This window comes from Phoenix dactylifera, chromosome 2, assembly GCF_051530095.1.
Source record: "Phoenix dactylifera cultivar Ajwa chromosome 2, Ajwa_hap1_PhDact_Kaust_v1.1, whole genome shotgun sequence".
NCBI classification, from domain to species: Eukaryota; Viridiplantae; Streptophyta; class Magnoliopsida; order Arecales; family Arecaceae; genus Phoenix; species Phoenix dactylifera.
In genome coordinates, this window is record NC_143191.1 from 39683575 (window position 1) to 39708596 (window position 25022).

At 36.5% G+C, this 25022-nt stretch overlaps 1 protein-coding gene across 5 annotated transcripts; it reads left to right on the forward strand.

Annotated features, from left to right (window-relative positions):
- Positions 1-2918: 2918 nt before the first annotated feature.
- LOC120103900 (uncharacterized) lies at positions 2919-23545 on the forward strand. Of its 5 annotated transcripts, none has more exons than XM_088716365.2 (12): positions 2919-3945; positions 5026-5158; positions 5235-5337; positions 6954-7077; positions 8097-8162; positions 8390-8479; positions 9377-9457; positions 9615-9662; positions 16012-16062; positions 16164-16232; positions 22401-22643; positions 22906-23545. In XM_088716365.2, the coding sequence occupies exons 1-12, from the start codon at positions 3787-3789 to the stop codon at positions 23155-23157; spliced, it is 1419 nt and encodes a 472-aa protein (XP_088572491.1). In that variant the 5' UTR covers positions 2919-3786; the 3' UTR covers positions 23158-23545. The 5 variants fall into 5 exon arrangements, with proteins under 5 accessions (XP_088572491.1, XP_038983172.1, XP_038983176.1 ...); XM_039127244.3 differs by having other exon boundaries at positions 8441-8479; XM_039127248.3 differs by having other exon boundaries at positions 5029-5158; positions 8441-8479.
- Positions 23546-25022: the final 1477 nt, after the last annotated feature.

Below are 25022 nucleotides of genomic sequence, written 5' to 3' on the forward strand. Positions count from 1 at the left end.
TGACACAAAGTCACGGAACTCCCTCCTGTCCACTCTATCCGTGAAGGCTGCCCCTCCCCTCTTGTCACCCGAATTCAGGATGCAGTTGAAGTCACCAACAACAACTGTCGGGACACCCTGGGCAGTGAGACTAGCAATCTCCTGCCAGAGGACTCTCCTGACCCTGTGATTCGTGCTCGCATACACCCCACACAAAACCCACGGAGGAGCATCAGGTGCCGATACAATCAGGTATTCACCATTATAATTTGTTGCTGCAAGATTATTATGAGTAAACTCGGATACATCATTATGCCTCTTTTTATAAATTTTTTCGACATCGTTCTACCTTCGATGTTTGTAATTGCATATAATTAGTTCTACATTAACTACCGACTTATTAAGACTAACATCTATTTAGCTGTTGTAGGCAATAACCAAATTAATATTAGAGTTTTACTTCAATAATTTTATGAAAAAGTTACGCTCGATACGCTAAGCGTTAGCCACAATCGGATCAAATCTTAAAACTGTATATCGATGATAAGGTCATTGTGGGCTTTGTTGCTTTAAAATATTTATGTGTTTTAATTTTTATTGTTTAAGAATTAGACGCTGAAATGATAGTTTATTTTATAGTTGGCAAATACTTTTCTTGCTAGATTAGTCTCTTTTGGTCTTGATGTATGCATGATATTTGGTTGCTTGTCCTACGATGTGCTAAAACTAATTTTTTTGAAATATTTTTGCATAGATGAAAAGATGCATGACAATTTCGTGCATAGAAAAAGAAAAATGATAAAGACAAACAAATGATCTAGATGGTCTCAACGCAATGGTGCATATGTCATGCATCAATTTTGATCAGATTTTACGCAACTCGTTGCTTCTCTCAATAAAATGTAATGTCCATTTCATGCTACTAGATTTATTTCGGATGGGAGTCATTATAACGGGCCATTAACCAAAACATTTTTATTGCTCCAAAGGTCAAAGAGTTATCTGTTTTATTTAAACATCTCTTTTTTACTTCTTAGAATATTCCCACTTACCATTCAAACTAGATAATGTTTGGGAAGGATGACATAAGGAATCTAATAGTCATCAATACAAAGTCATGACCTCTCTACTTTTTTCAGTCAAATATGTTACTCGAAATTGGCATGAATAGATATCGCAAGGATGATGCTTTGCGCCTACCTACTGAGCACTAGAATATTTAAACATAAAAAGTATATATAAACTATATATACATAATATGATCTATTATCAATTTCATGTCCATAATCCTGAAACATTTTGTTATCAACATTTTCCATGGTGGGGAGTATAATTTATAATATTGTGTGGATTTGCATTCTAGGTTCGAATGTCTTTTTCTAAAAAGGGATTTTTCATTGATATTGGCAAAAATACATGGATCCGCTGTAAATATTGCTCTCAATCCCAAGTTAGGATGTAAGCAAACATGATCTGATGGTATGTTTCAATCTTCATTCCGATATTAATTATAAAATAAATTTGACCAAATTTGTTGAGTTAAATCAACACAAAAACCTTTGTAAACTTTATAACATCACAAGTAAACCATCAAAACATCTACAACTTTCAAGGAATGCACATATTGCTATTATATCAAATAAGGTATCCATTTGTATTCCAGTGATCATAAATGCCACCATCTTATCCCTCATCTTTAGCATTTCATTAGATCAACCACCTATTAGTTAAGCACAAGTACCTTAAATTATGAAAAATAATATTCCTTCATCGTGATATTGTGAAACACTAGAAGAAAACCAGGAGGGATCCAAGGAAAAATCCAATATAATCGATAATATTATCGATAAAAGTATTGCCACATACGGTAATACTTTTATTTGAAACATGGAATTAGTTTTATCTATTAAGGGCAATTTAGAGTTTATCTTGAATAGTAACCACCCAATTATGGGCTTGTGATGCAAAATCAATGCGAGCAAACTATAGCAGTTGGAGCCAGCTCTTTATGGAAGGCTTCTATTAGATATTATTAAGCTATGGCTAACATGGTTGGTCATTCATTTGGCCATCAGTTACTTTCGAGTCTCCATTAATTTTTGGGTTGAAGGTGATCCGATAATAACTATTACACGGATTTTTAACAAGAGAGATTTAAATTACCTTTAGCCTCACAATATTCTCCTAATATGACAAATTCTCACTCATTCATTTTTTAGTTTCTCATATTTTCTGAGAGGGCACTCAAGTCATTGACCTTCTTGCAACTATTGAGCTTAGCGAGCCTAAAAGTCGGACTACTTCTCATTGATGTTTCCCTTAAAATCTCAGTCAATGCTTCTAATTCTGTGTTTCAAAAAATGATTAAGAGATATAGGAAAGCAGGACTATCACATTGGACCTAAACAATATGTGATAGCAAAGTTTTGAAATGAAATATATACCCATGAAATGACTATTAATCTCTGTAACACGAGGCTTAAAACCACTCTTGACTCGTACTTGTACATGCGACCACCTTTAATATAAGTGGGGCCCATATAAAAAAGACATGCACCATTCCAGTGGCATGCAAGTCAAAAAATTGCAAACCCTACGTGTACAGGTAGTTCTAAGTATCTAACCTTCCTTAAAGATTATGTCGTAGATCAGCATTAGATACACCACCCAAGCGATAATAATCAACTCCAAACTTATATTTCAAAATAACAATTGACTATTATTTTTAAGGTATTTATATAAAATAGAGAGAATGATGATTCCTTTAAACTTAACTTATATCTGCAAAAAAAAAAAACAAGACTACTTAAGTTGTCTAAAAACTCAAACAAGCAAGTTAATCCAAATTAAAAAAAAAAATCATAAGATTTTTTTTTTTTTTGGTTGCATAGAGTCAACCATTCCCCCCTATAAATTACGTCCTCTTTCAGCTAGCCAGTATCTACGACACATAATGGTCTGTTTTGTAAACAATTCGTATGCTCGGGCATTGGCGTTCGAGTAGTCGAGCCAGCGAGCGAAAAGAAAGAGAACGCCACCGGCCCAGCCCCTCTCCCCTCTCTCTCTCTTCCTCTCGCGTCTCTGCCCTTCCTTCGCTTCCCTTCCCTCCCTTTTTTTCTCTCTTTCAAACCCTAGACCTCCGCCCAAAACCCTAACGAATCCCCCTCTTCTCCCGTCGTTCCGCGCGGATTTTGAATCCATCCGAGCTCCTTTCCCACGCATCCGAACGCCCCCCTCCCCCAACGCCTGCCCCCTCCCCGCGAGATCCCGTGCCCTAACTCAGCTGATTCCGGCGACTGGTCCGGGTCGAAAACCCTCGTCGAATTCGCCCCGGAATCCCGTCTCGCCGCCTCGTGGCCCGTTTTTCGGCTCGGGGAGTGGAGATTTTTTTTCGAAAAGGTGGCGCCTTGGTGGTTGCTGTCTTGGTTCGTTCGAAACTAGGGCATCATTGGATAGGAGAAACCTCGTGTATTTCCGCCCTGTTCGCCCCTTTCTCCAATTGGGTTTGAAGTTTTCTGAGTCGGTCTTCTAGGGTTTCCGTTGTTTCGAGCCTGTTGTTTGAACTGCGTCGTGTTGCATTGAAGCTGGTGGGCTCTGTTCTATCGGAAGATGTTGTGAATGGCGAGCCCTCGTGCTCGCAGGGAAGTTGGATGCTTGTGAGCGGTTCGAAGTGGGTTTTGGAGTCGGTATCGCGGGGTGAATTGAGTCTTGGCGATTGGTTACGAGTCTAGTGCTGCAATGGAGGTGCTGGCGGCGGCAGCCTGAGCAGTGGAGCGAGGTTGGTATCTGAAGGGAGATGAAGTGGACATGAGTAGGCTGTCATTTAGGCCTCGTCCCCTTGACATCCACAAGAAGCTTCCAATCGTCAAATCCATCAAGGACTTTGAGGATGATGATGTACCTGCAACCGTCGCTTCCACCCGCAACTCCCAGCTGCTCCGGCTTGCTTCTGACACTGACAATGAGGTAATGCTGCTCCCTACTTGACTGTTGTTTTTGAATTCGGGGCTTGGAGTTTGGTGTTGATGCTTGGTTTGCTTTAATGGCATTGCAACCATCGTAACAAGTGACTTAAACCCTTTGTTTGAATTGTGATGGCCAACTCTGGGGTCAACTGTGTCTCTGGTATTGGAGAGACATTGTAGTGGTGTCCTTAAATTATCTCTGTATTGAATGGGGAATAAGGTTGAGCAAGAAAAAAGCATTCACCCAGTGTGTGATAGTATATGGGCGTGAGGGACAAAGTTTTCAAATACTTGGGATAATCGAGGATGGGTTCTTTAGAGATTGGACATGTATAGGACAGAAATGATGGGATCTGGTAGTGCATCAGTTGTTTTCCAGTGTCATATAATCACATTTCATGATCTTCCAATGACATTGTTGATGGATTGGCAGGAAATGATGTTACTGGGATAGCTTTGTTTTTGACATTTGCTTATCATAATAGGGCTTTCATATCTTTTTTGTTATTTTCTATTATCTTCTGCTAACACCACTAGACATGTTAGAAGAAGGGTTTCTTTCTTTCTTTTCTTTTTAGTTTTTGAGAAGAGGCTTTATTTTCAGTAAATCTTTTAAATTTTAATTTCTGGTTTGCATCTTCTTCTTCATCATCTTTTCTTAGAAAACTAAGTTATAGCCTTAAGGCCCTTAATAACTCTACCCTTTTTTTAATTTGCTTTAGCTTGAAATGCTTACTAACTTTCCAACTGAATGTTATTTGTGGTGAATATGTCTTGCCTTTACCTTTACATTTGCCTTTCCATTTCTCTGTGCATCTTGTTTGATTTTGCCATTTTCAGTCTTCCTTGTCTTTATATGTGACTATGATATGTATATATGAACCTCTAAAATTGCCTGAAGCTGATGTTTATATTATCTTTGATTTGTAGCAGTGATCCATTCTGCTATTAAATGTTGTCTTTTAGATATCATGCAGTCACATGCTTGATACATGTAATGAAATCTCTACATAGTCAAAATGTGGTAAATGCACATCTGATCTGATAGAGTGACTATCTGATATGATAATATTGCTTTTAGCAGGTGCATCCAACTTTTGGAAAGAAAAGTTCTCAAGAGATACCCACTCCACAATTTAGTATTGTGGCGACATATGAAAGAGATTATGCTCGCACCTTTACACAACCAACATCGTATTTACGTGCAAGAGGATGTATGATACTAATGCTGTTTTCAAAGTTATTTTCATCATAAGGGTCCTTTTTCTGAGCATTGATTACTGTTTGCAGCCAGGGCTGAGATTGGTGAGTTTGTTGAGTACGACTTGGACAATGAGGATGAGGACTGGCTTGAAGAGTTTAACAACGAGAGAAAGATACTTACACCTGAAAAGTAAAACTGAAACTCTATACCTAAATTGACCAAAGATCTCGTTGTGGAGTTAGTGATATTTTATTTTTTATATGTCTTATTGCATTGTGTTTACAAGTGTATTTCTAGTAACAAATTGTCAGAGCTCAAATCATGATATAAATATTTGCATTTTAGTTAATTATAGATAATCAATAGCATTTTTTTCTTAATGAAAATTTTCTTCCTGTTGTTTAAAACTCACCATTTTCTTCATATGAGCTCCTTTAAGCATGAAACAACTCCTTTTACTTCTTTCTGAACTTCTTTTTTTGAACTAGCATTTGAGGCTTATAGTCGGCGGATAAGGTAAAAAATAGTAGAGGAGGGGTGAAAGACCATCATGGATGGAAGAAGCTATATGAAAAATTTAGTTCTAGAATTAGACTCTTCATAAGGTAGTTTTTTTACAATATTATGCGAGTTGTTGGATGGCATCAAATGCCTGAAAACTACTTAGTTGACTAACAATTATTGGCACATAACAAAGGCTGCTGTCTGACCTAGATGAGATATTATAGTAATGATCCCTAAATGATCATGACTCTTACCCAGCATAACCCATTTCTGACTCAAGTCCAGCCTGAAATAGATTACATGATCCATAAGTAGTGCAAACTGAATGCTTGGATGGAACCGAAGAAGATTTGGCGAACGAAGAAAAAGGTCAAAGGGTTTATTATTGACAAAGTAAAAGGAGGTTATTCAGTAGCCATCGCAGGTTTCATTTGGTTGACTTGGATTATATTTGTCCTACCTTTTTGCTCCAGTTAACCTTTATTTGTCGTTAAATCAAATTAAATGATCAAGGTCTCAAGATTTTGCTAAAGAACTTAGTTAAATAGTTGTGCAATAAATGGGATGAAGAGGAGTTTGCATGCTCAAGTGGTGCTACTCACCTTCCCACCATTGGAAGAAAGGAAAAGAACTACTTTTATATATAAAATTAATAATTTCTATAAATAAAGAGGGAGTGAAATGCTACATATTAAGCATTGTTAGATTATGCTTCTAAAATGATGAGTTTGTCAATGAGATATCCACATTTTATGACAATATTGGCATCTGCTCTTTAAATCCTTCTTGATAACCTTTTCTGTGCTTTAACTATTAGCTGACATCTATGAATGTTTTTGCTCCTTTGTCAATTGATGGGTGTATTACAGTTCATAGGTAATAGTACAATATGGTTCACATTGCAGTCTGACCATTTGCATATTTTTCTAATGCATCGAGAATCACCTGTTTTCATCATGTGTACTCTTTTGGCAATAAGTCTTCAGGATGGAATTTGTTGATAGATCAATAGAAGCACTTTTTAAGAATTATAGCTGCACAGAGACATGCTGGTTTTATGAATTCAACAATGTCACTTGTTCATAGATGGGATTTATGAATTTAGACAAAATTTGACATCATCTTCTATCGAATAGCATTCATTTTGTTTGTAGAATGAGACAGTACTTAATTGCTAGAAATGCAATATTTGTTACACACACAACATATTTGGTGTGAGGAATGGGCTTTTTCTTTGTAGATTATTCATCACATATTCCCATTCCTTGTTCTAATGATCATGCAAATACATTTTGATCCAGGTTTGAGACCCTTCTGTTTAAGTTGGAGGTGTTGGATCACAAAATTCGAGAAAAAGCAGGAGTTATAATGCCCACCTTTGTATCACCTATTCCTGTTCTTTTGAAGCTAGATGCTGCAGCTGAGGTGATGCACTTTTAAATTTTATGGAGCAGCATTTATGTCATTCCAGTACTAGCTATAAATTGAATTTGCATGATGTTTTTTGTTTCTCTGTTCTTTAAGAAGCTCTAAATGTAAGGCAGTATTCTTCATGATATTGGCCACATTTCTGATCCCTATTTGCATTTCATTAGGTTGGTCTGGTATGAGAAGCACTATGATTTTGTCAACCCAAAAAAGCTTCTTGTGTTAAAGTGGCCATATCCCATGCGCACTTGATTATCTTTTCTGGTTATTGCAATCTAGCAATCCATTGTGCCTGATACCTATATATAAGAAGTTTCTAAAACTTCTACCTACTACTAAAGTCTGGCTCTTATGATAACTTATCAAAAGAAATGGTTACTTTTGGATTTATAGCGTTGGAATCTTTGTCAGAACATGTGGTAGTTAACCACAATCAGTCATCCTTATTCAACTATTTGGCAAAAAGACTATTGTTCTATATCTTGTAAAAATATTTTATAGGAATTTTGCAGTTTTCTATCTATGGAACTAAAGCCTCTATGACCTCTTCAGAGGATACATGTCTTAGCTAAATCTTCCATTGGCATACATTCATAATGTGCATTTTTTGCTACATATCCATATCTCCGATCATTTCTTGTTTGTGGACAAATTACATGTTGAAATCTTGAGAAATGAATAATCCATTTTTATAAGCAAAGAGAATGCAATTTACCATTTGCAGATGCTGGGAGGACCTAGTTTTCTTTATTGTTATTTTTTACTGATTGATCTCAAAAGTAGTTTGATAATTCTCCTTGTACTTTTTATCTCAGCATGCATTTTTTTATTGAAACAAGTTCAAGAATGCATATGAATGAGAAACTTAGCTGGTAGTTAATCTTTAGGTGTTTATTCAGCTGCTCGTGTGGCATAATAATAAGACCTCAAATTTTCTGTTGGTTTTCAAACTTTTATAGATGTGAATTTTGTCCTATAATCTTTTTGCTATTGCTTATAGCTTCCTCATTTTGCAGGCTTTGCAATCTCTATCTGTAAGATTTGCAGTTTTCCAGTCTGTATATAACTATTGGAAAGGAAAGGTATATTTCATGTTATAAAACCGTGAGAAGTCTTGATGAACATGTTTCTTTAACAAAAATTATCTCATTGTCAACTTCATAAATTCATTTTTTCTAATTTTTATTTTTTTTTTTGTTGCAATTGTGGATATCTTTTTGCAAGCATACCCTAGAATGGTTGATTGCAAATGCATTAACTTTCATATAGTCTCTTTTTACTGAAGATATTGATTTTGCTAAATTTTCAGCGCTTTGTCTTTCTTTCCATTCTCATGCATGGCTTATTTATGTCTTATCAGCGAGAGCGATGGCAAAAACCTATTCTGCGGTGCTTGCAGGTGAGGCCCATCACCTTGTTGGATGTAAGATGTATCAAAGCGGTTCATTTTTGTTAGGTGGACTATGCATGTATGATTGATCAACCTTGCACATGAAGTTATATTGTTTTGCTATTCTCTAGTTCATGAAATAACTCTTATTGGTTCATTATCATTCCTTTTCTAAAGCTATCTTTTAGTGATGTACAGCATTAGATGGAGTAGCCTATATTCTTGTTGTTCAAATTTATTGTGCCTCTAGTTTCTTTCTTTAATTTTTTGTGCTCATTGTTTTCACATAGCTTATCTGAATGATGGAATATTAAACACCATTTTTTTATTTGAATGTGTTCTAATAAAGATTTACTTTGTTTAAAAGGATCGGTGCTATCAAGAATCTTAAAATTCTGAAAATGTTGCTCAGACACTTATTACATAAAAAAATGGAATTAATATTCTACAAAAATACCTTTTTCTTGAAGCCTGCATAGGTTTATGCAGAGATGTATATTTAATTCTACCTTTTCTCCATCAATATCATCAAGTGTGTTAGTGGAATTGCATTTGCTTTTTCATGGTCTTAAGGTACATATTTAATGCTTATTCTGGTTTGCTGGATATGTTAGCGTTGCTGCTCTAGTTTCTTTTTCCTTTCTCTGTAGCTTTGCTGTTTTTAAATCTCTGATAAAAATATTCCATTTGTATTTTTGAGATGAGAAAGCTGCATAAAACATGAAATTAACAAGAATGAATTAAATTACTGTATTCTTCAATCTATTCCATGGTGTTCTGTTCAGCTGACCAAGTTGGTTAAAATTTAAATTCTTATTTCGCTCCTATGGTGATCTTTTAGCATAACCGCCTTCTGAAAAAGATTCAGGTGGCCTGATGATGCCTGTATTTTTTGTGCTTGCACAGCCTCCTCCACCAGTTAATGATACAAATCCTTACAATGTGTTCAGACCTAGGGAAAAGGTGCACCGTCTTCACACAAGAAGGGTAGGTGCTATAGTTTGAATATTATTGTAAATGCTTATTGACTCTATGAGAAGTGCTAAAAGCATCCTTTTGTTTCAACCATATTTTTGCACATTAATCAAGGGCAAGAATTTATTTTCTGTGGCCAGTCTGATCTTTTCTCCTTTTCGTTTTTCAGATACAAAGGAGAGAGAATAATGTTCAGTCATTTGAAAAAATTCGCCAGGTGAGGTCCTTGTTTCTTTTCACTTCATATATCAATTGACTTAGGGTAACATACTTTTCTACATAGACGAAGTCTGGATGATTCTTCCTTGTAAACAAGGACCTGCTTTGGGGTGGGGTGGGGTTCTAAGATGAAATGAATTTAAATAATAAAAATGTCAGTTAGATGAAGAAGGAACCTGCTTTCTGTCCATTGATCTGGGCCCTACATTTATTTATTTATTTTTTTGTTGAAGTTCATATGCATTTGATACCCATTGCTTTCTACGCCCTTTTCTATATCTTTCTCCACTGGGTAAAGAAGCTTCTTTTTAGTTGGTTTATGTTCAAAGTTTAGCTTTGAAGGGTTACATAAAGTATTACTGTTTGTCTCTAGAGTAATCTATCACATATCATTTAAAATTGTGTATCGACGTTGGAGCATATTGTCAGATAACAATTAACATCTATGTCTTTTGTCAACAATTGGTGGCCGGAATTTGGGTTGTAGAGTTTGGTCTTTTAGGCGGCATCTGGTATGCCCTCATGTAGGAGGATAATCGGCAGTTTTGTTTATTATATGAATGTAACCTTCTATCGGTCCTCTATGAAAGAAAGGGTTGCTTAAAAAAGTTTGATTGCAGCCTATTAGTATACTAATGCATTTAATTTGGGTGTAGAAGATTTTTGATGAAGTATCTTTTGGTACTTTCTGATGCTATGTACTTGCTTGATGTGTAGAAAGTAGAAAAATGTTAACTGCTTTTAAAGGAAATTTAGATATTTACCTATATTGACATTACAAAAGTTCATCAGAAGAAACACTTCTGAGGTAGTTCTATGTAAAGTTAACCCTTGCATTTAGAAGAGGACCTTCTCCTTCTTGGATGCATAATCTTAAATAACATGATTGGCAATACGAGATTCCTATCTGTCAACTTGCCTCCGGTGTTTTGTGGCAGGTCCTTCTCTTGTCTAAAAGTTTCTTTCAAGGAATGATTCCATGTCAAGTTGAGAGATTAAGCATTCCTCAAAGTTTGATGGATAATGCCTTGGTTGGCCCTCCGTGTCGGATAGTGTAACAAAGGTCATTAAAGATCTTGTTATCTCTAAGATGGCGGCAACATTCCTATTTCATGTGATCCGAATGTTGAGTAGGAAGAATGAAATGGATCTTCCAGATGCACATGGACGTTGAGGTCTTTACATCTTTTTTAAAGTGATTTTCACAGGTCCTATGGATTTCAATGTGTGAAGGAAATTAAACCTGAAAAATTGCCTAGTCAAGTGGAAGAGTGGTTTCGTATGTTGCCTTCCCTATCTTATGGCAAATAAAAATATCGACTAGATTAGAAGATTACGGCTGCCTATACTATCCTCTAATAAGCATCGCATTTGCTGAACTCCTAGTTTAGTTATATATTGCATGCAGTTGCTCTGTGTGTCGTGTGTGTGCCTACACCGTCCTCTCATGTGCATCACATATGCTGGTCTCGAGTTTAGTTAGTGTTGTATGTGTGCGTAGAGTTGGGCACTGGGCCGGGCCGTGGACGGCCCGGCACGGCCCGGCACGGCCCGGCACGAAGCGGGCCGTGCCTGGCACGGCCCGCTTGCTACAGTACCGGGCCGTGCCTGGCACGACCCATTTAAGGGGGCCGTGCTGGGTCACGGGTTTCTGGCCCGCGGGCCGAGCCCGGCACGGCCCGCTTCGGGCCTGGGCCGGCACGGCCCGTCTCCATAAAAATTAATGCTTCATAAATTTTTTTAATAAATTAATAAATATTGAATCTAAGGATTTATTAATATAAAGCCACCTTAATGGTGGGGGGTTTGGCATAGACCCCTACCAGTTTATTAATTTAAATCAAAATGGTACATGAAGGGAGGTTTGGACCTTGGTCTGATCTCCAGAATACAATAAGAAAAGGCCGAGGTTTGGACCTTGGTCTGACCTCCAGAATACAATAAAAATGTACAATTATAAAAAATTAAGAAATCTTACTAATCATCAGTGATTCAGTGAATCAGTATTCACTCTTCAGTAGTGTTTGTATCATCATCATCAGAAGATGTTGTATTATGTCCACCTTTATCTTGAAGTCTTGCCTCAGCATCCAACCAATCTTTGAAGCAGAGAAGCATCTCCACCGTTTCGCCTGTCATCCTACTTCTCTTTTCGTCAAGAACACGCCGACCTGCACTAAAAGCGGATTCCGATGCTACCGTAGACATCGGCACAGCTAAAATATCGCGTGCAATTGCAGACATAACAGGATATTGATTTTTAACACTCTTCCACCAAGTTAATACATCTAGATTCTCTATTTGATTTTCATCATATGCAGACTGAAGATCATTTCGTAAATAAAATTCTAGTTCACTACTTAAAGATGAAGATAAACTTGAAGCATGTGTGTGTTTTCTCTGTGCAATGAATGAAAAAATAGATGACGAACGAGAACTACTAGAAGAAGAAATAGAGGTTTGTACGGAAAATCTAGATCCACGAATTTTTTCATCATATATAGCATAAATATCATAAAGAAGTTGTTTTACCTCATTTTTAGCAGGTTCAGGATCTTGATTCATATTTTCACAGTATGCATCAAGTAAAATTAGCACGCCATTTAATTTAACTCTAGGATCAAATACAGCAGCTAAGTTATGCATAGGACATATCTTGTCCCAATACTCATTCCATTTAGATTCCATTAGGTCAATAATAGGCATTAAAACATCATCATATCTATGTTCTGCAAATTTTTGACTAATTATATATGCTTGTTGTAAAAATGAACATGAAGTTGGATAATAAATACCAGAAAGAACATTGGTAGCATTATAAAACTAAGCAAAAAATCTTTCAAAATTTTTTCTTTATTCCAATCAGTTTCAGTCAATGTAAAGCCTAATCCACGATCATTAATATATGCACTTAATAAGTTTTTATATGGGTATGCATCATGTATCATGCTATATGTTGAGTTCCAACGAGTAATTACATCAAGTTTAAATTTTTTAAAACGTTTACCATGATTTATACATAGTTCCTTAAATTCTTGAAGTCTTGATCTTGAAGCATGAATAAAAGAAACTGCATTTCTAATTTTTGAAATCACATCTTGAATCATGCCCATGCCAGCTTGAACAGAAAGATTTAAGATATGACATGCACATCTAATATGCAATAAATTTTCATCTAACATGGGATGCAATGAGTCTTTTAATAATGCAACAGTAGAATTATTATTAGATGCATTATCAAAAGTAATAGACATAATTTTATCATTAATATTATATGAACATGCAGTTTGATAAATGACATTTGAAATTTGTTGCCCAGAATGTGGAAAATCAAAAGCACGAAAAGCAAGAATACGTTTATTTAATTGCCAATCATTATCAATATAATGAGCAGTAATGGCAATAAAACAATTACTACCTACAGATGCTGACCAAATATCAGAAGTTAATGAAATTTTTACATTTAAAGTAGAAAGTGTTTCAATTAAACTTTGTCTCATTGCTAAAAAGTTAGTCATAGCTACTCTTCTAAATGTACGCCTACTAGTTCTTTTGTAAGCAGGTTGTAGGTTTAATTGAACATATTCTTCAAAATTAAAAGATTCACATAAACTAAAAGGTAATTCATCCTTTAACTATCCATTTTACAAGTGCTTTTCTTTGATTTTCATGATTATATGCAAAATTACCTACAAGTAATCCCCCTTGTATATTAAGGGTACTTTGAGTTTGAGCATGAGAATCATGCATCCTATGACTCTCTTGATGTCTTTTTAAATGCCCTGTTCCCCCACTACTACTACAACTATAAAGTTTGGCACATTTTTTACATTTAGCTTTCCAGACTCCATCAACCATAACTCTATCAAATTCATTCCATACAGCACTAGTCCTCTTACGAGAAGAGATTTGATCTTCACTCGGTTCACTAGTTCTAGAGGAACTAGGAACATGGGGTTGGGGATTAGTTTCTTCTCCTTCAGAAACAGGAGGAATGCCAAACTGACTTTCCTCAAAAGATGACATATCTAAATTGATGAATTCAAAAAATAAAAACTAACCACAAGGAGGAATTGAGTAGAGGGTCGGAGGGCAGAGGCAGAGCCGAGATTATGAGCTTCCTCTTGTGCTCTCAACAGGAGTGACCTTCTCTTCTCAACAGGAACCTCCTCTTGTGTAGCACTTGAACACTTGCTAAATGCAAACTAAAAATTAAATTGCTAGAAGAGCACTTTAGAAGAGAGAAATAATAGTAGTAGAGAAGGAGAGAATAGTTGGTTTGGTGTGGTGAGAATGAGGGAGGAAAGGGCTATTTATAGAAGCCCAAATTTTTTTCCCAAAATACCCCTCAATTTAGCCGGGACTGTTGGGAGGGGCAAATTTGGAAATTTCCCAAAATAGCCGTTGGAAACGGCTATTTTTCTCCCCCCTCTCCAGACGGGCCGTGCCAGGCACGGCCCGGCCCGCCAATAGATGGGCCTGGGGCCGGGCCGGGCTTCCGTTCGGTGCTGAACGGGCCGTGCCCGGCACGGCCCATTTAGACCTCGGGTCCGGTGGGCCTGGGCCGGCCCGGCACGGCCCGATGCCCAAGTCTATGTGTGTGTGTGCATGCGAGAGAGAGAGAGAGAGAGAGAGAGAGAGAGAAGGGTGTTGTGTCATGTATTTAGCTTGCAGGTGGTGTAATTACTGGTTCAATTTCAATGTTCAGAAAAAATGAATTAAAATTTGGATATAACTTTGATAACTATTATAAGAAGACTGAAGATTAAAAAAAAAGTGAAATATATAACTTGGATAATTCCTATAAGTAGACTGGAAAGGCAATAATAACAAATAATAGTTTATCCACCACTACTAGCAACAACAATAACATCATAAATTTGTAATACCTGATTATGTCATAAATAAGAACAATTATTCTTAAAATTAGAAATTATCAAACAATCTATGGATAATTCAAATGTATAGGAGTAGTTGGATAATCATTCAGACAGCTAAAGATTCATCTATGTATAGAAACTTAAACTAAAATGGATAATATTGTCATTGTGATGCGTGGAAAGGGAAGTGGAAGGGAGTTCGCTTATAAAGTTTTATGAATTGAGGAAAAGAAATTCAATTCTGTCTGACCTATCTGTATATAATCTTAGTTCAAGAAAAGAACACCAAACCTGGTGTTTAACTATAAGAATTGCATCCAATTTCTAATAGACTACCATGCAAAATAAACTAGGAATTTTTTTATTTTGTTGAGACTGCAAAATCTTCTCGGTGCTGACACGTGCTCTTGTTTGCAGCATAGCAAAATGGTTGGTTAGTTCTGTAAATTGGTTCTTATGTGCATTTTTCTTGTGGAAATTAATGACGATCTGATTTGCATCACCCTCCCCAGTTTGGTGACTTGTCTTTGAGCTTAAATCCATGCACAAGAAACTCAGTGCTTGATGATACAAAGTCTATCTTCACATGGAGTGGTCTTGATTGTAATTGTTTTTATTTTCCTTATGTGATGCATGTCAATGGGTTAGAATATCTAATTATTATTTCCAAATTTAAGCACTGACTACGGTGGGTTTTTTAATCTGTCACAACTCCATGCTTAGCATTTTGGACCTTATGTTGATCTCTTATCTGCTCATCTATGACCTCTGCTTTGCCACTGGATCCTCCAAGATGAGGAATGGGCCTTGAGTGCAATACACCACTAAGAGTCAAGTCATATACCATCTCAGGACTATGGCATGTGGAATTACAACTTGTTGAATATATACATCTCCATCCTGTGTTAGAAACTTATCACATAGCATGGATTTATTTTATGCCATGTGATAGATTTGTTAAAGTTTTTTTTATTTCCTTATCTACCTATAAGTAGATGGATATGAAGCATGACTAATTAACTTTCTAGGCATCATGACATCTACCAATAGGTATCTCAAGATGCAACAAATTTAACAGAGACAAACTATGCTCTTAAAGCATGGAATAGCAATATACGACTCACCCTTTGCCTTTCCACTATCAACAAATTGCATCTTTTTGTAGAGTTCACCCACAATCTTGGTCCCATTCGTATATATTACTTGTGATATCTATAAATGGACTGTTGGCTTCACTGGATGTTAGACATTATTATTTTCGTCCAGTTCTACATATAAATATAGATGACTAAGAGATGAGCCTTCTAGGATCTTCTGCTTTACCTTAAGATCAGTAATACATTCTTCTCATTAATTATTTCATTTTTTCACAGAAAGAAGTTGTGTTCTGGTGCAGTTCCTTGAAAATTTTATATGATGTTAGTTGTGATGCTCACCATCCTTGAATTGAAATTTAATCTGTTTCAGGTTAGACGTAACTTAGACCAGGCCAAAACAGTATTGGAGGCTTTGATTAAGGTTTCTTACTGCAAACACTTATTTACACCTCAGAATTTTAATTTTTATCCAATGGCTTTTGAAGATCAAGAGGAATCATATTCTAACATATTTATTTTCAGAGGGAAGAGAAGAAGCGAGTGGTGATGGAGTGTGAGGTCAGCCTTCAACGCATTCAATTGAAGTACAAGGTAGGTCCTAACGTTGTATTCCTGTCTTTCGTGTTTGTTTGCTATTTCTAGTATAAGATTTTCACTCAGAAAATTCTATTATAATTTGTTTGCATTGTTATCTCTTAGTAATTCTTGTTGGTTACATCACTTAAAACACTTTTTGTAATCAACTGTTTTGGAGTCCTGCATCAAGAAGTTTGGTGAGTATAAGAAAATTCACAACTGACTAACAAGATAGCATAAACTAAAGTCCTGAGAATTTTGGATCGACCAGGCATGCATATATATATATATATATATATATATATATATATATATATATATATATATATATATATATATATATATATATATATATATCGTAAGTATGGTGCCACTAGTGGACTTTTTTTTATGTATTTGCCTTAACCAATAGGTCACTATGTCAGAACCAAATCATGTCATATTTCTATTAGAATCATGGCTGGCCACAGTGAGATTATTATGGGGTGATGTTTATGTGTTTAGTAATCCTTTTGGTGGTGGAATAAATATGTATTTTATATATCTTCTTCACTTTTTATTTTTTAGATAGACATTTGTTGATGCAATTTTAAGGAAGAATATATATATATATATATATATATATATATATATTGTAAGTATGGTGCCACTAGTGGACTTTTTTATATGTATTTGCCTTAACCAATAGGTCACTATGTCAGAACCAAATCATGTCATATTTCTATTAGAATCATGGCTGGCCACAGTGAGATTATTATGTGGTGATGTTTATGTATTTAGTAATCCTTTTGGTGGTGGAATAAATATGTATTTTATATATTTTCTTCACTTTTTATTTTTATTTTTTAGATAGACATTTGTTGACGCAATTTTAAGGAAGATCCTCTGTTCAGTTTTTATTCCTAAATTGAAGGTTAAATGACACGATTTACTTGGTAGCATTGATGGTAGTATGGGCTCAGGTGTCACAAAAAGTTGCAATTCTATTACATATAGGTAGAATCGACACTTAATGTTTGAATAATTAGGTCTCAAGGATATTAAGACTCAGTAATAAATGCCTTGCATATCATTCTAAGCATTGAAATGAATAATAATAGGAGTCTCAGGTGGGGTAGCAATTGGTTATGTTTGGATCAGATACAGCCATATCACGCCCAAACCCAAATTAGATGTGCCAAACCCAAAGCTAGACCCAAACCAAAACCTAATTTACAACCATTGACACGAATCCAATAGTGGACTCAACCAGTTGCTGAGGGAGAGAATGAGTCACCACTAATTGGTATCCTCTTATCCGCAGCACCAACATTCACTTGCACATCATTTCTACATTCATTGCAAGAGGAAGGGAATAACCCTAGGACGCTTTTCAGAGAGGTAAAGGTGATCGGAGTCATTTCGAAATTTAGATGTGTAAATGAGGAGACAAATATTGAACCATTTACGTGTGAAGACACACACATGATATGAAATGATCAGGCTAGGTCTTGGGTTGTTTTGGCCTGTACAGCTTTACTGAAGCTGATTAGGTAAGGTCTCTGGTCTGTTTTTTCAATCCCAACCACAGTTTATTGAACCAACTTTTCAGATCCAAAACCTATGTTCTGTATCATTTGGTTTGAGTTATAGTGTGTGCCGGGTGGTCAACCCCCAGTGTATCTGTCAATGAGACGGTGACAAGTTTCAGAAACTTTATTTTTATGTATTATGTATTACCATGGACTGCATAAGTCACCATTCTCATGAACTACTGTTAGGAAAGTGAAGTACGGGAAGATCGGTTTTTGAAAGGAGGCATATTTTGTTGGAGAAGTTAAATGGGAGAAACAAAAGCTTTACGAGATATTTATTTGGTGCTTTGGTGGATGTATACTTGGACTCTGGTTTTACCAAACTTTTGTCATTGTCACCATATTACAATACAAAGGGAACTTATGGGGATTTCAAGACCTCACTAGAATGTTGGTAAATTCAGTATTTGGAAAGCATGAGTAAGACATGATGTTATCAAGACAACTTTTTAAAGATTGAATCCTCTTATATTGTCTTTTCTTATAATGTCAGGCTTCTTTATGTGACACATATTTGGGAACCGGTTTTCTTCACATAATCGAGTCATATATATTGTTGATCTTGTTTTTAGAAAATCACCATTATCACAATAAAGAGAGAAGATCTTGAAAGGGCTGTGAACTAGATATTGTTGGAGTGTCTTAGATATGTCTGTCAATGGGAAGGCTCTGTGTTGGAAAATTAAGGCCTGGGATTGGAACATCTTTTTCAAATAGCTTTGAATTTGAGAGGAAAGTAAGGGAGTCTAAATGAATATTTCATGTAAAAGATGCAGTTTTCTGACCATTGGAGAACTAAAGTTCCAAAGAAATCAATGCCATGTGTATTTTGGGAGTTCCTTTCGAATTTGCCTGTGCTGAAACTTGGCCTGTAGGGAAGTGGTGTTTGCATGATCCTGTTTTCTCTCCTGCGCATGTGTGGGTGGTTGGGGTGGTATCATCTTTCATATATTATTTTAATGAACTACTTTGAATGCCTTCAGGACATGTAGGTGCAGTGATTACTAACAAGATGAAAGTCTGCAAGTCTTCTAATGCTCAATTTACATTCCAAATAATATCATCAATGTTGAGGTGGTGGAAGTTGCTCCAGTAGGTTGACATCAGGTTGGTTCTTGTGTCAGCTATTCTTGGAGACTCCACCTGGAGACTCCACTTGTTATACATTTTTGTAGTATCACCAAGGTGCAGATTTGGCAGGGAAAATCTGTTGCCAAGTCCATTTGTAGCTTAAGCTTATTGGTAGTCTTGCTATAATGCATATTGCAATGAAATATCTATCTTTAATTATTTTTATTTAGTATGTCAAGTTGGAAGAAATGAAGTTGACACTGTGAAGTTTCCCTTTGAGGATTTTCTTTCAAAATATGTATTAGGCCATCATTCATGAGTGACAGCTCTTAGATGTATCACCCTAAATGTCTCATCATCCTTTAACTTCTATTTACCACCATATTCAAGGAGAAGACAAGGAATCAGTTATTGATCTTTTGTTATATTGTAAGATGAGATAATAGATTTGGAGGTTCTTAATTCATCAAGAGACAAGAGTGAAATGGTTATCTTTGGATACCTTGGAGGTTATCTTTGGGTGGCATGGTTAGTTTAGAGTGGAAGTTATATGCAGATATTTGAAGACAAATACTCGGCTCACAAAAAAAAAAAAAGGTAAAAAATGATTATTAGGCTACTTAGATCTATTTTACTTCATGTTCATTTAAGTACCTGAGGACTTCATCAAGTAATTGAAAAGGAGTAGATATCATCTCTTCTAATGGATCTTGACGCCGGTAGGACTTTGCGTAGACAATCAGCTTACTAATTGACATCTGTTAGTATATAACTAAGACTACATGTCCTGATATGACTCTGAAGCTCTGTTCAGCAACACAGGCTTCAAGTATAACAGTAAGGGCCAGACTCCTTCAGTTACAGTAATTCTTGTTGATGGTATACAGCCTAGCATAGAGACCCATTCAGGTCATACGGGTTGGCACATTTGGCCCATCACCTGAAAACAAAATAGTCAAAATGGGACCCTAATTAGTAAAATATAAAACCATTCTAACCCTTTGCAGCTGACAGTTCAACTGCTCAAACTATTTGAACCATTCCAATTCAAATGTTGGACCAGATTATATGATTATTTTAAAATAATCCTTATATATCTGCCCTAACACTCGTTTCTTTCCCATCTGTGTTTTCAGGCATGCTCCTCTCATAGATTCTCTGCCTTGTTCCCTTTGGAGCTTTCTCTTGCTTCAGCCTGCTCTAGTGGTGTCCCAAACAATGAAGCCCGCCACGCTTTGTGGCCATAAAATTCATGAAGAGAAGGATCAGCTAGATCCTCTTCTTCCACTCTCTTCTCCCCTTCTAGTTTGAAACGATAAGGCAACAGGTATTTGGTAGGAGGAATTAGATCAAAATAGGAAGGGAAAGAGAGTTCCCTTATATGGTGCTTGGGTCTAGTAACCATGTTTGAACTGCAACGGAACTGGAATCCTGCAACTCAGCCACCATGGGTTTGCTGGATCAACAGGTTCCAAACATTGATGTGATCTCCCATTTCCATTAAGATGGTTGTCAACTTGTAATCCCTTTCACCTTGCTCTATCATCAAAATATTTCTTCTTGTTCCTTCTAGCAAATATTCTTAGCAAATTTCCATTTTTATATCCAGTTACTCCCCCCGCGGAGCTTTATTATTTCCTAATATGAAGTAATTATTGGTCTTTAACTAAAAAACTATGTTACATGGACATTAACATCCATCTCCTAGAACCCGTTTCAAATACATACCTGAATTAGAAATGTGTCAGATACTTGGATACTTATTAAAAAAATTCTTTATGTTAACTTTTATTATTTCTAAGATTGATCAAGAATGTAAATTTTAAAATAACTTTATAAAATATCATTTCCAAAAAGTCCTTAAGTTCATGTTGGAATTTTGGATGAGAAACATACACATTAGAAAACCTTAACGTATGATGTTTTCTTTTATGCATTGTTTTAATATATGTTTTTAATTAAAATTATTCTCCATCTCTCCTTTTTCCCTCCTGCTGAGCCAGATACTTGGACACATGTGGAAATCTGATTCTTGTGCCCATATCTATGCAACACTGCTTAAATATATCATGGTCGGGGAGTTTTTAAATCCAAATAGCTATTCGAGAGGTTTTATTGCATTTATATCAGTTAAAATGATCCAGATTGCAGTTATGATCTAAGCCTCCTTATAATATATGGAGGGATAGATTACTTATATATGATCCAGCAAGGAGAATGATGTTAGCTAATAACTAATACAACCAACCCAAAGAGACTAACATGCTTTGGGTAGGTTCAATTTTAGTCATGTATCAAGACCACGTGCCTACTCATTTTTGCCTGTATTGATACACTCATATATTGGAAAATATGGGATAGCATGTGCTTATATGAGTCATTATCAATACTGCTCATCGATACTGTAGCCAAGGAAACAGTGGTGTTGGGTTGCAACTTAGAATATGTCACAGACATGGTACGAGATAACATGAAATCCATGGAATCTTTGATGGAGACAAGAAGTGGATCTTTGGCTTATAACTCCTGCCTTTCAGATGGGTGCAGTTTCCTATATCAGACATTGCTCTTTTCTTAGTCATAACTTCTTCATAAGCTTGGGGGAGCTATGCTTGTTCCTCCCATTTGCATTAGCTTATATTATGTGACCAATATGGTAGGTTTGTGTCCTCATCAATTGACCTTTCAGGTTCTAGGACTAACCGTTCTCATTGTAGGGAACTGGCCCCAATTTAAAGAGAAATTGGTATCAGTTTGAGAGCTTTCAAATAGCTGGGCCAAGACTTGATGGTTATGTTTATATCAGGTCGAGAGCTTGCCGAAAACATCCTCAGGCACTAGTAAAACAGACTTTTGTGGAGATGTGCTAAGCATTTGAGGTGCTAGGACTACTAGTATTTGTGCCAAGTGTGTGGTTCAAATTTCAAACATTGCTGACTGAATTTTTTTTTTTCTTTTTGTTGTGTGTGTGTTGGGGGGGGGGGGGGGGGGGGGGGGGGGTTATGGGAGTGGGGGAGCATACTTGTAGGCCTGTTCCATGGAATTACATTAATGTTTCTCATTCTTGTGAGTGATTTGATCTAGGGGCAAGAAATATGTTTGAAGGTTTTATTTTGAAGGTTTTATGGTTGCTAGAAATCTTGTTATTTCTCCTATGAGATTATCATCATGGCAAGGGCATTTAGGCCATCAGGAATCTTGTTATTTCCTATGAGGTCTTCAACAATGCCAGAAAAAGTTGGATGTCCTCTACTTATGCTCCTAGTCCATCAGTATGGTGGACTCTATTGCAAAGAGGTGGCGTGGCCTCACAACACATGGATCTTTTGTCCTTGTCGACGGTTTCCGCTTTGTGCTTGTGTTTACATTGTTTTCTGATAGAATTCAACCAATTCAAAATAAATTCCAATTGCATTGTGGATCAAGGGTTCAGTTAGCCTTTATTATGTGTTGAGAATGTACATTATATCTAAAAGCTAGTGCTTGCTGTGATTATATCAATGTACCAGTTTGATAGTGGCTTCAAACTATTTTTCAGCATGAGGCACAGCTTGTTGAAGATAGGACAGCATTGCCAGGCTTCATTCCAGCCCCATGCAAGTTTGGCTCAAGCGAAGATGATCTTATGGACTCAGATGACACGACAAATGGTCGTCCACATGCTTGGCCCACTGCTGTTCATTTGCAGCCTGTTGATTCCAAGATGGCGATGGTCCCTCCAGGCCGCATGAGGCAAGATTTGAAACGGGGGCCTCTGCGAAATGGATGGCTACATAAGATGGTATGCTACCTTCTATCAATGTTTCTCCATTGTTCCACTACATGTTTTCAACGAAGTTTCAAAAGTTGCTCGGATGCTGTTTCTGTTTGTTGTCTAAGTAGCTTGTCTTGTGAGGAAAAAAAGAAAAGAAGAAAAGGTCATCCTCAAAAATTGGGGACTTCTGATGTATTGAACTCAATAGTAGAGACTACATTGTCGATTCTTTTAGTTCATTTTTCTCACAATTTTTTGTTGCATTTCATTATATTTGATGTCAATGCAGGACCCAGATGAGCCGGTATTGTTATTCACTCGAGGCGTGGACCCAGGCAAGCTAGCTGCTTCGGGCATTGTGCAGCCACCAGATCCACCAATCGAGAATGGTTCAGTGGCGCCTCCATATCGCTTCCATGGGAGGATTGGCCGAGGAGGACGCATTATCTTTGACCGATGGAACCCTCTTCACCGAGCTCCACTTGACCGTGAATGCTCTCCATATGCATTGCCAAATCCCCTGCCACCACCAAACGGTTGAACCTGTGCTGCTTGCTCTTCGTTTCCAATGTTTCAGCTGCAGAGATGAATTGTTTCGGAACATTTGGCCGAAGGGACCTCTTAGCTCTCGAGATGCTATCTGGTCTTGGGTTTAACTCTTGAGCATTAGAATGTCATGAAGTCTGGATTCAGTCATCTTTGCAGCAAGGGCCTGGGGAGGCTGCCTCATTGATGGGTGTGGCTTGGCATGGGCTCGTTTGAATCTAGCAAGTTTGGGCCTTATGCACTCCAAGTCCAGCCTGACCCACCATTGTACAATTATTCACATCCCAAGATGAAAAGCCAGTTCATTATTTTCCCCAACAATTGCCCCATTTTTGGCTTGTAAGCTTCGGTATAATGTCATGCTCTTGCCCCTCAATTGAAAATTGCTTATTGCTTCCCTGATAGTGAAATAGACAAGAAACTGAACTCCACTGTGTCATTGCAGGACATCTAGACAAAGTCTCGCAGGAAAACCATCAAAAGGGATGGAAACAAAAAGGTAAAGCAAACAAAAGAAACCAAACCGAATTAAAAATCAGTAATTGGTACATTGTTTGTCCCAAAGGCCAACTTGATTACTCAGGTTAGGCAAGTAGACAGGCTACTGGCGTATCCATAAAATAAAGTGATAATAGGGTTTGCAGGATGAACCTGTAGGATGGCAAAATAATAAAGTGATAATGGGGTGGCTCTGTGGCTGTTTGTAAAATAAGTAGTTGGTTAGGAGCTTGTGTTTGGCTTGGCTGAAGGTGCTTGCACAACTATAAACAAGCTGAGCAAAAACTAGGCATTTCTTCCTCAAGCTTGGCTTGATTAAATTTGAAATATAAGCAAAATATTAATTAATGTGTATTTTATATAAGAGGATTTTATAGAAGAATTATATAATTATTGGATTTGTGAAAAGAATAAATTTGGTAGAAATGGTGTATTTTAAATTACAGAGAACAAGCATATAATGGCACTCGTTATTGTGTAAAATATAGAATGACATGTAAACAGGGAAACCAACTATAGAGTAAAGTAATAAAGAACAACATGTTAGTAGGAAATTGGAGTAAGCATACCAAATAATCAATCTATAACACAATAAAAATGTTTTCATTATTACATTAGGGACTCGCCGTATGGTAATCAGGGTTGTGGACGATACGTTTTTGACATGAAAAAAATACAAGATTCTCATATGCATGATGAAAGGAATACAAGATTCTCATATGCATGCATGATCCAATATGAGATAAAAAAAATTTAAAAATGATTGTTATCCTTGCTCGTTAATCCCAACACCAAACATTTTTGTCACATGAATAATATTATAACATATGACCTCTATTGCTTACGAAAAATGGGCAGACAAAAGAATATGGAAGTAGCAATTACTCGATCAGGAAAATGGGTAGATCAAAAAAAAAAAACAATGGAAGTAGCAATTGCCCGAGTACCTTATCCCCTAGAACCCTAAATCCTAGATTATATAAAACACTATATTAAACATAAAAGTACTTAATCGAGTCATGATCCAAGTAACAACATCATCGACGGACAAACCCTAGCCTATAACATACAATCTAAACACCAAACCATAAAAATGGCCATATTTTCAAAACAAAGCTATAATTTAGTGAAAATTATAAAAACCCTAAATGATTTATCATATTTAATAAGATGGTCAAAAATATAGAGCACTTATCTAAATCAGAGTGCTTGATCATCCTAATTACTGTCTCTCCTCGTCCGCACAAAGATGGCAGCCAATCTTAATTAAGGTCAGACTAGGACGAGATGGGGAGAAGATGGCGGAGAGATTGCTATTCGAGCCTATTAGCATAATTTTAAAGATCACGTAACAACTTACAT

What these genes read in the sequence shown, in the direction of transcription:
- LOC120103900 (XM_088716365.2), top strand. Translation starts at nt 3,787, where the DNA reads ATGAGTAGGCTGTCATTTAGGCCTCGTCCCCTTGACATCCACAAGAAG. An exon ending in ATAACTATTGGAAAGGAAAG is followed by an intron (nt 8,163 to 8,389) that starts GTATATTTCATG and finishes CTAAATTTTCAG; the next exon opens with CGCTTTGTCTTTCTTTCCAT. An exon ending in GCATTCAATTGAAGTACAAG is followed by an intron (nt 16,233 to 22,400) that starts GTAGGTCCTAAC and finishes ACTATTTTTCAG; the next exon opens with CATGAGGCACAGCTTGTTGA.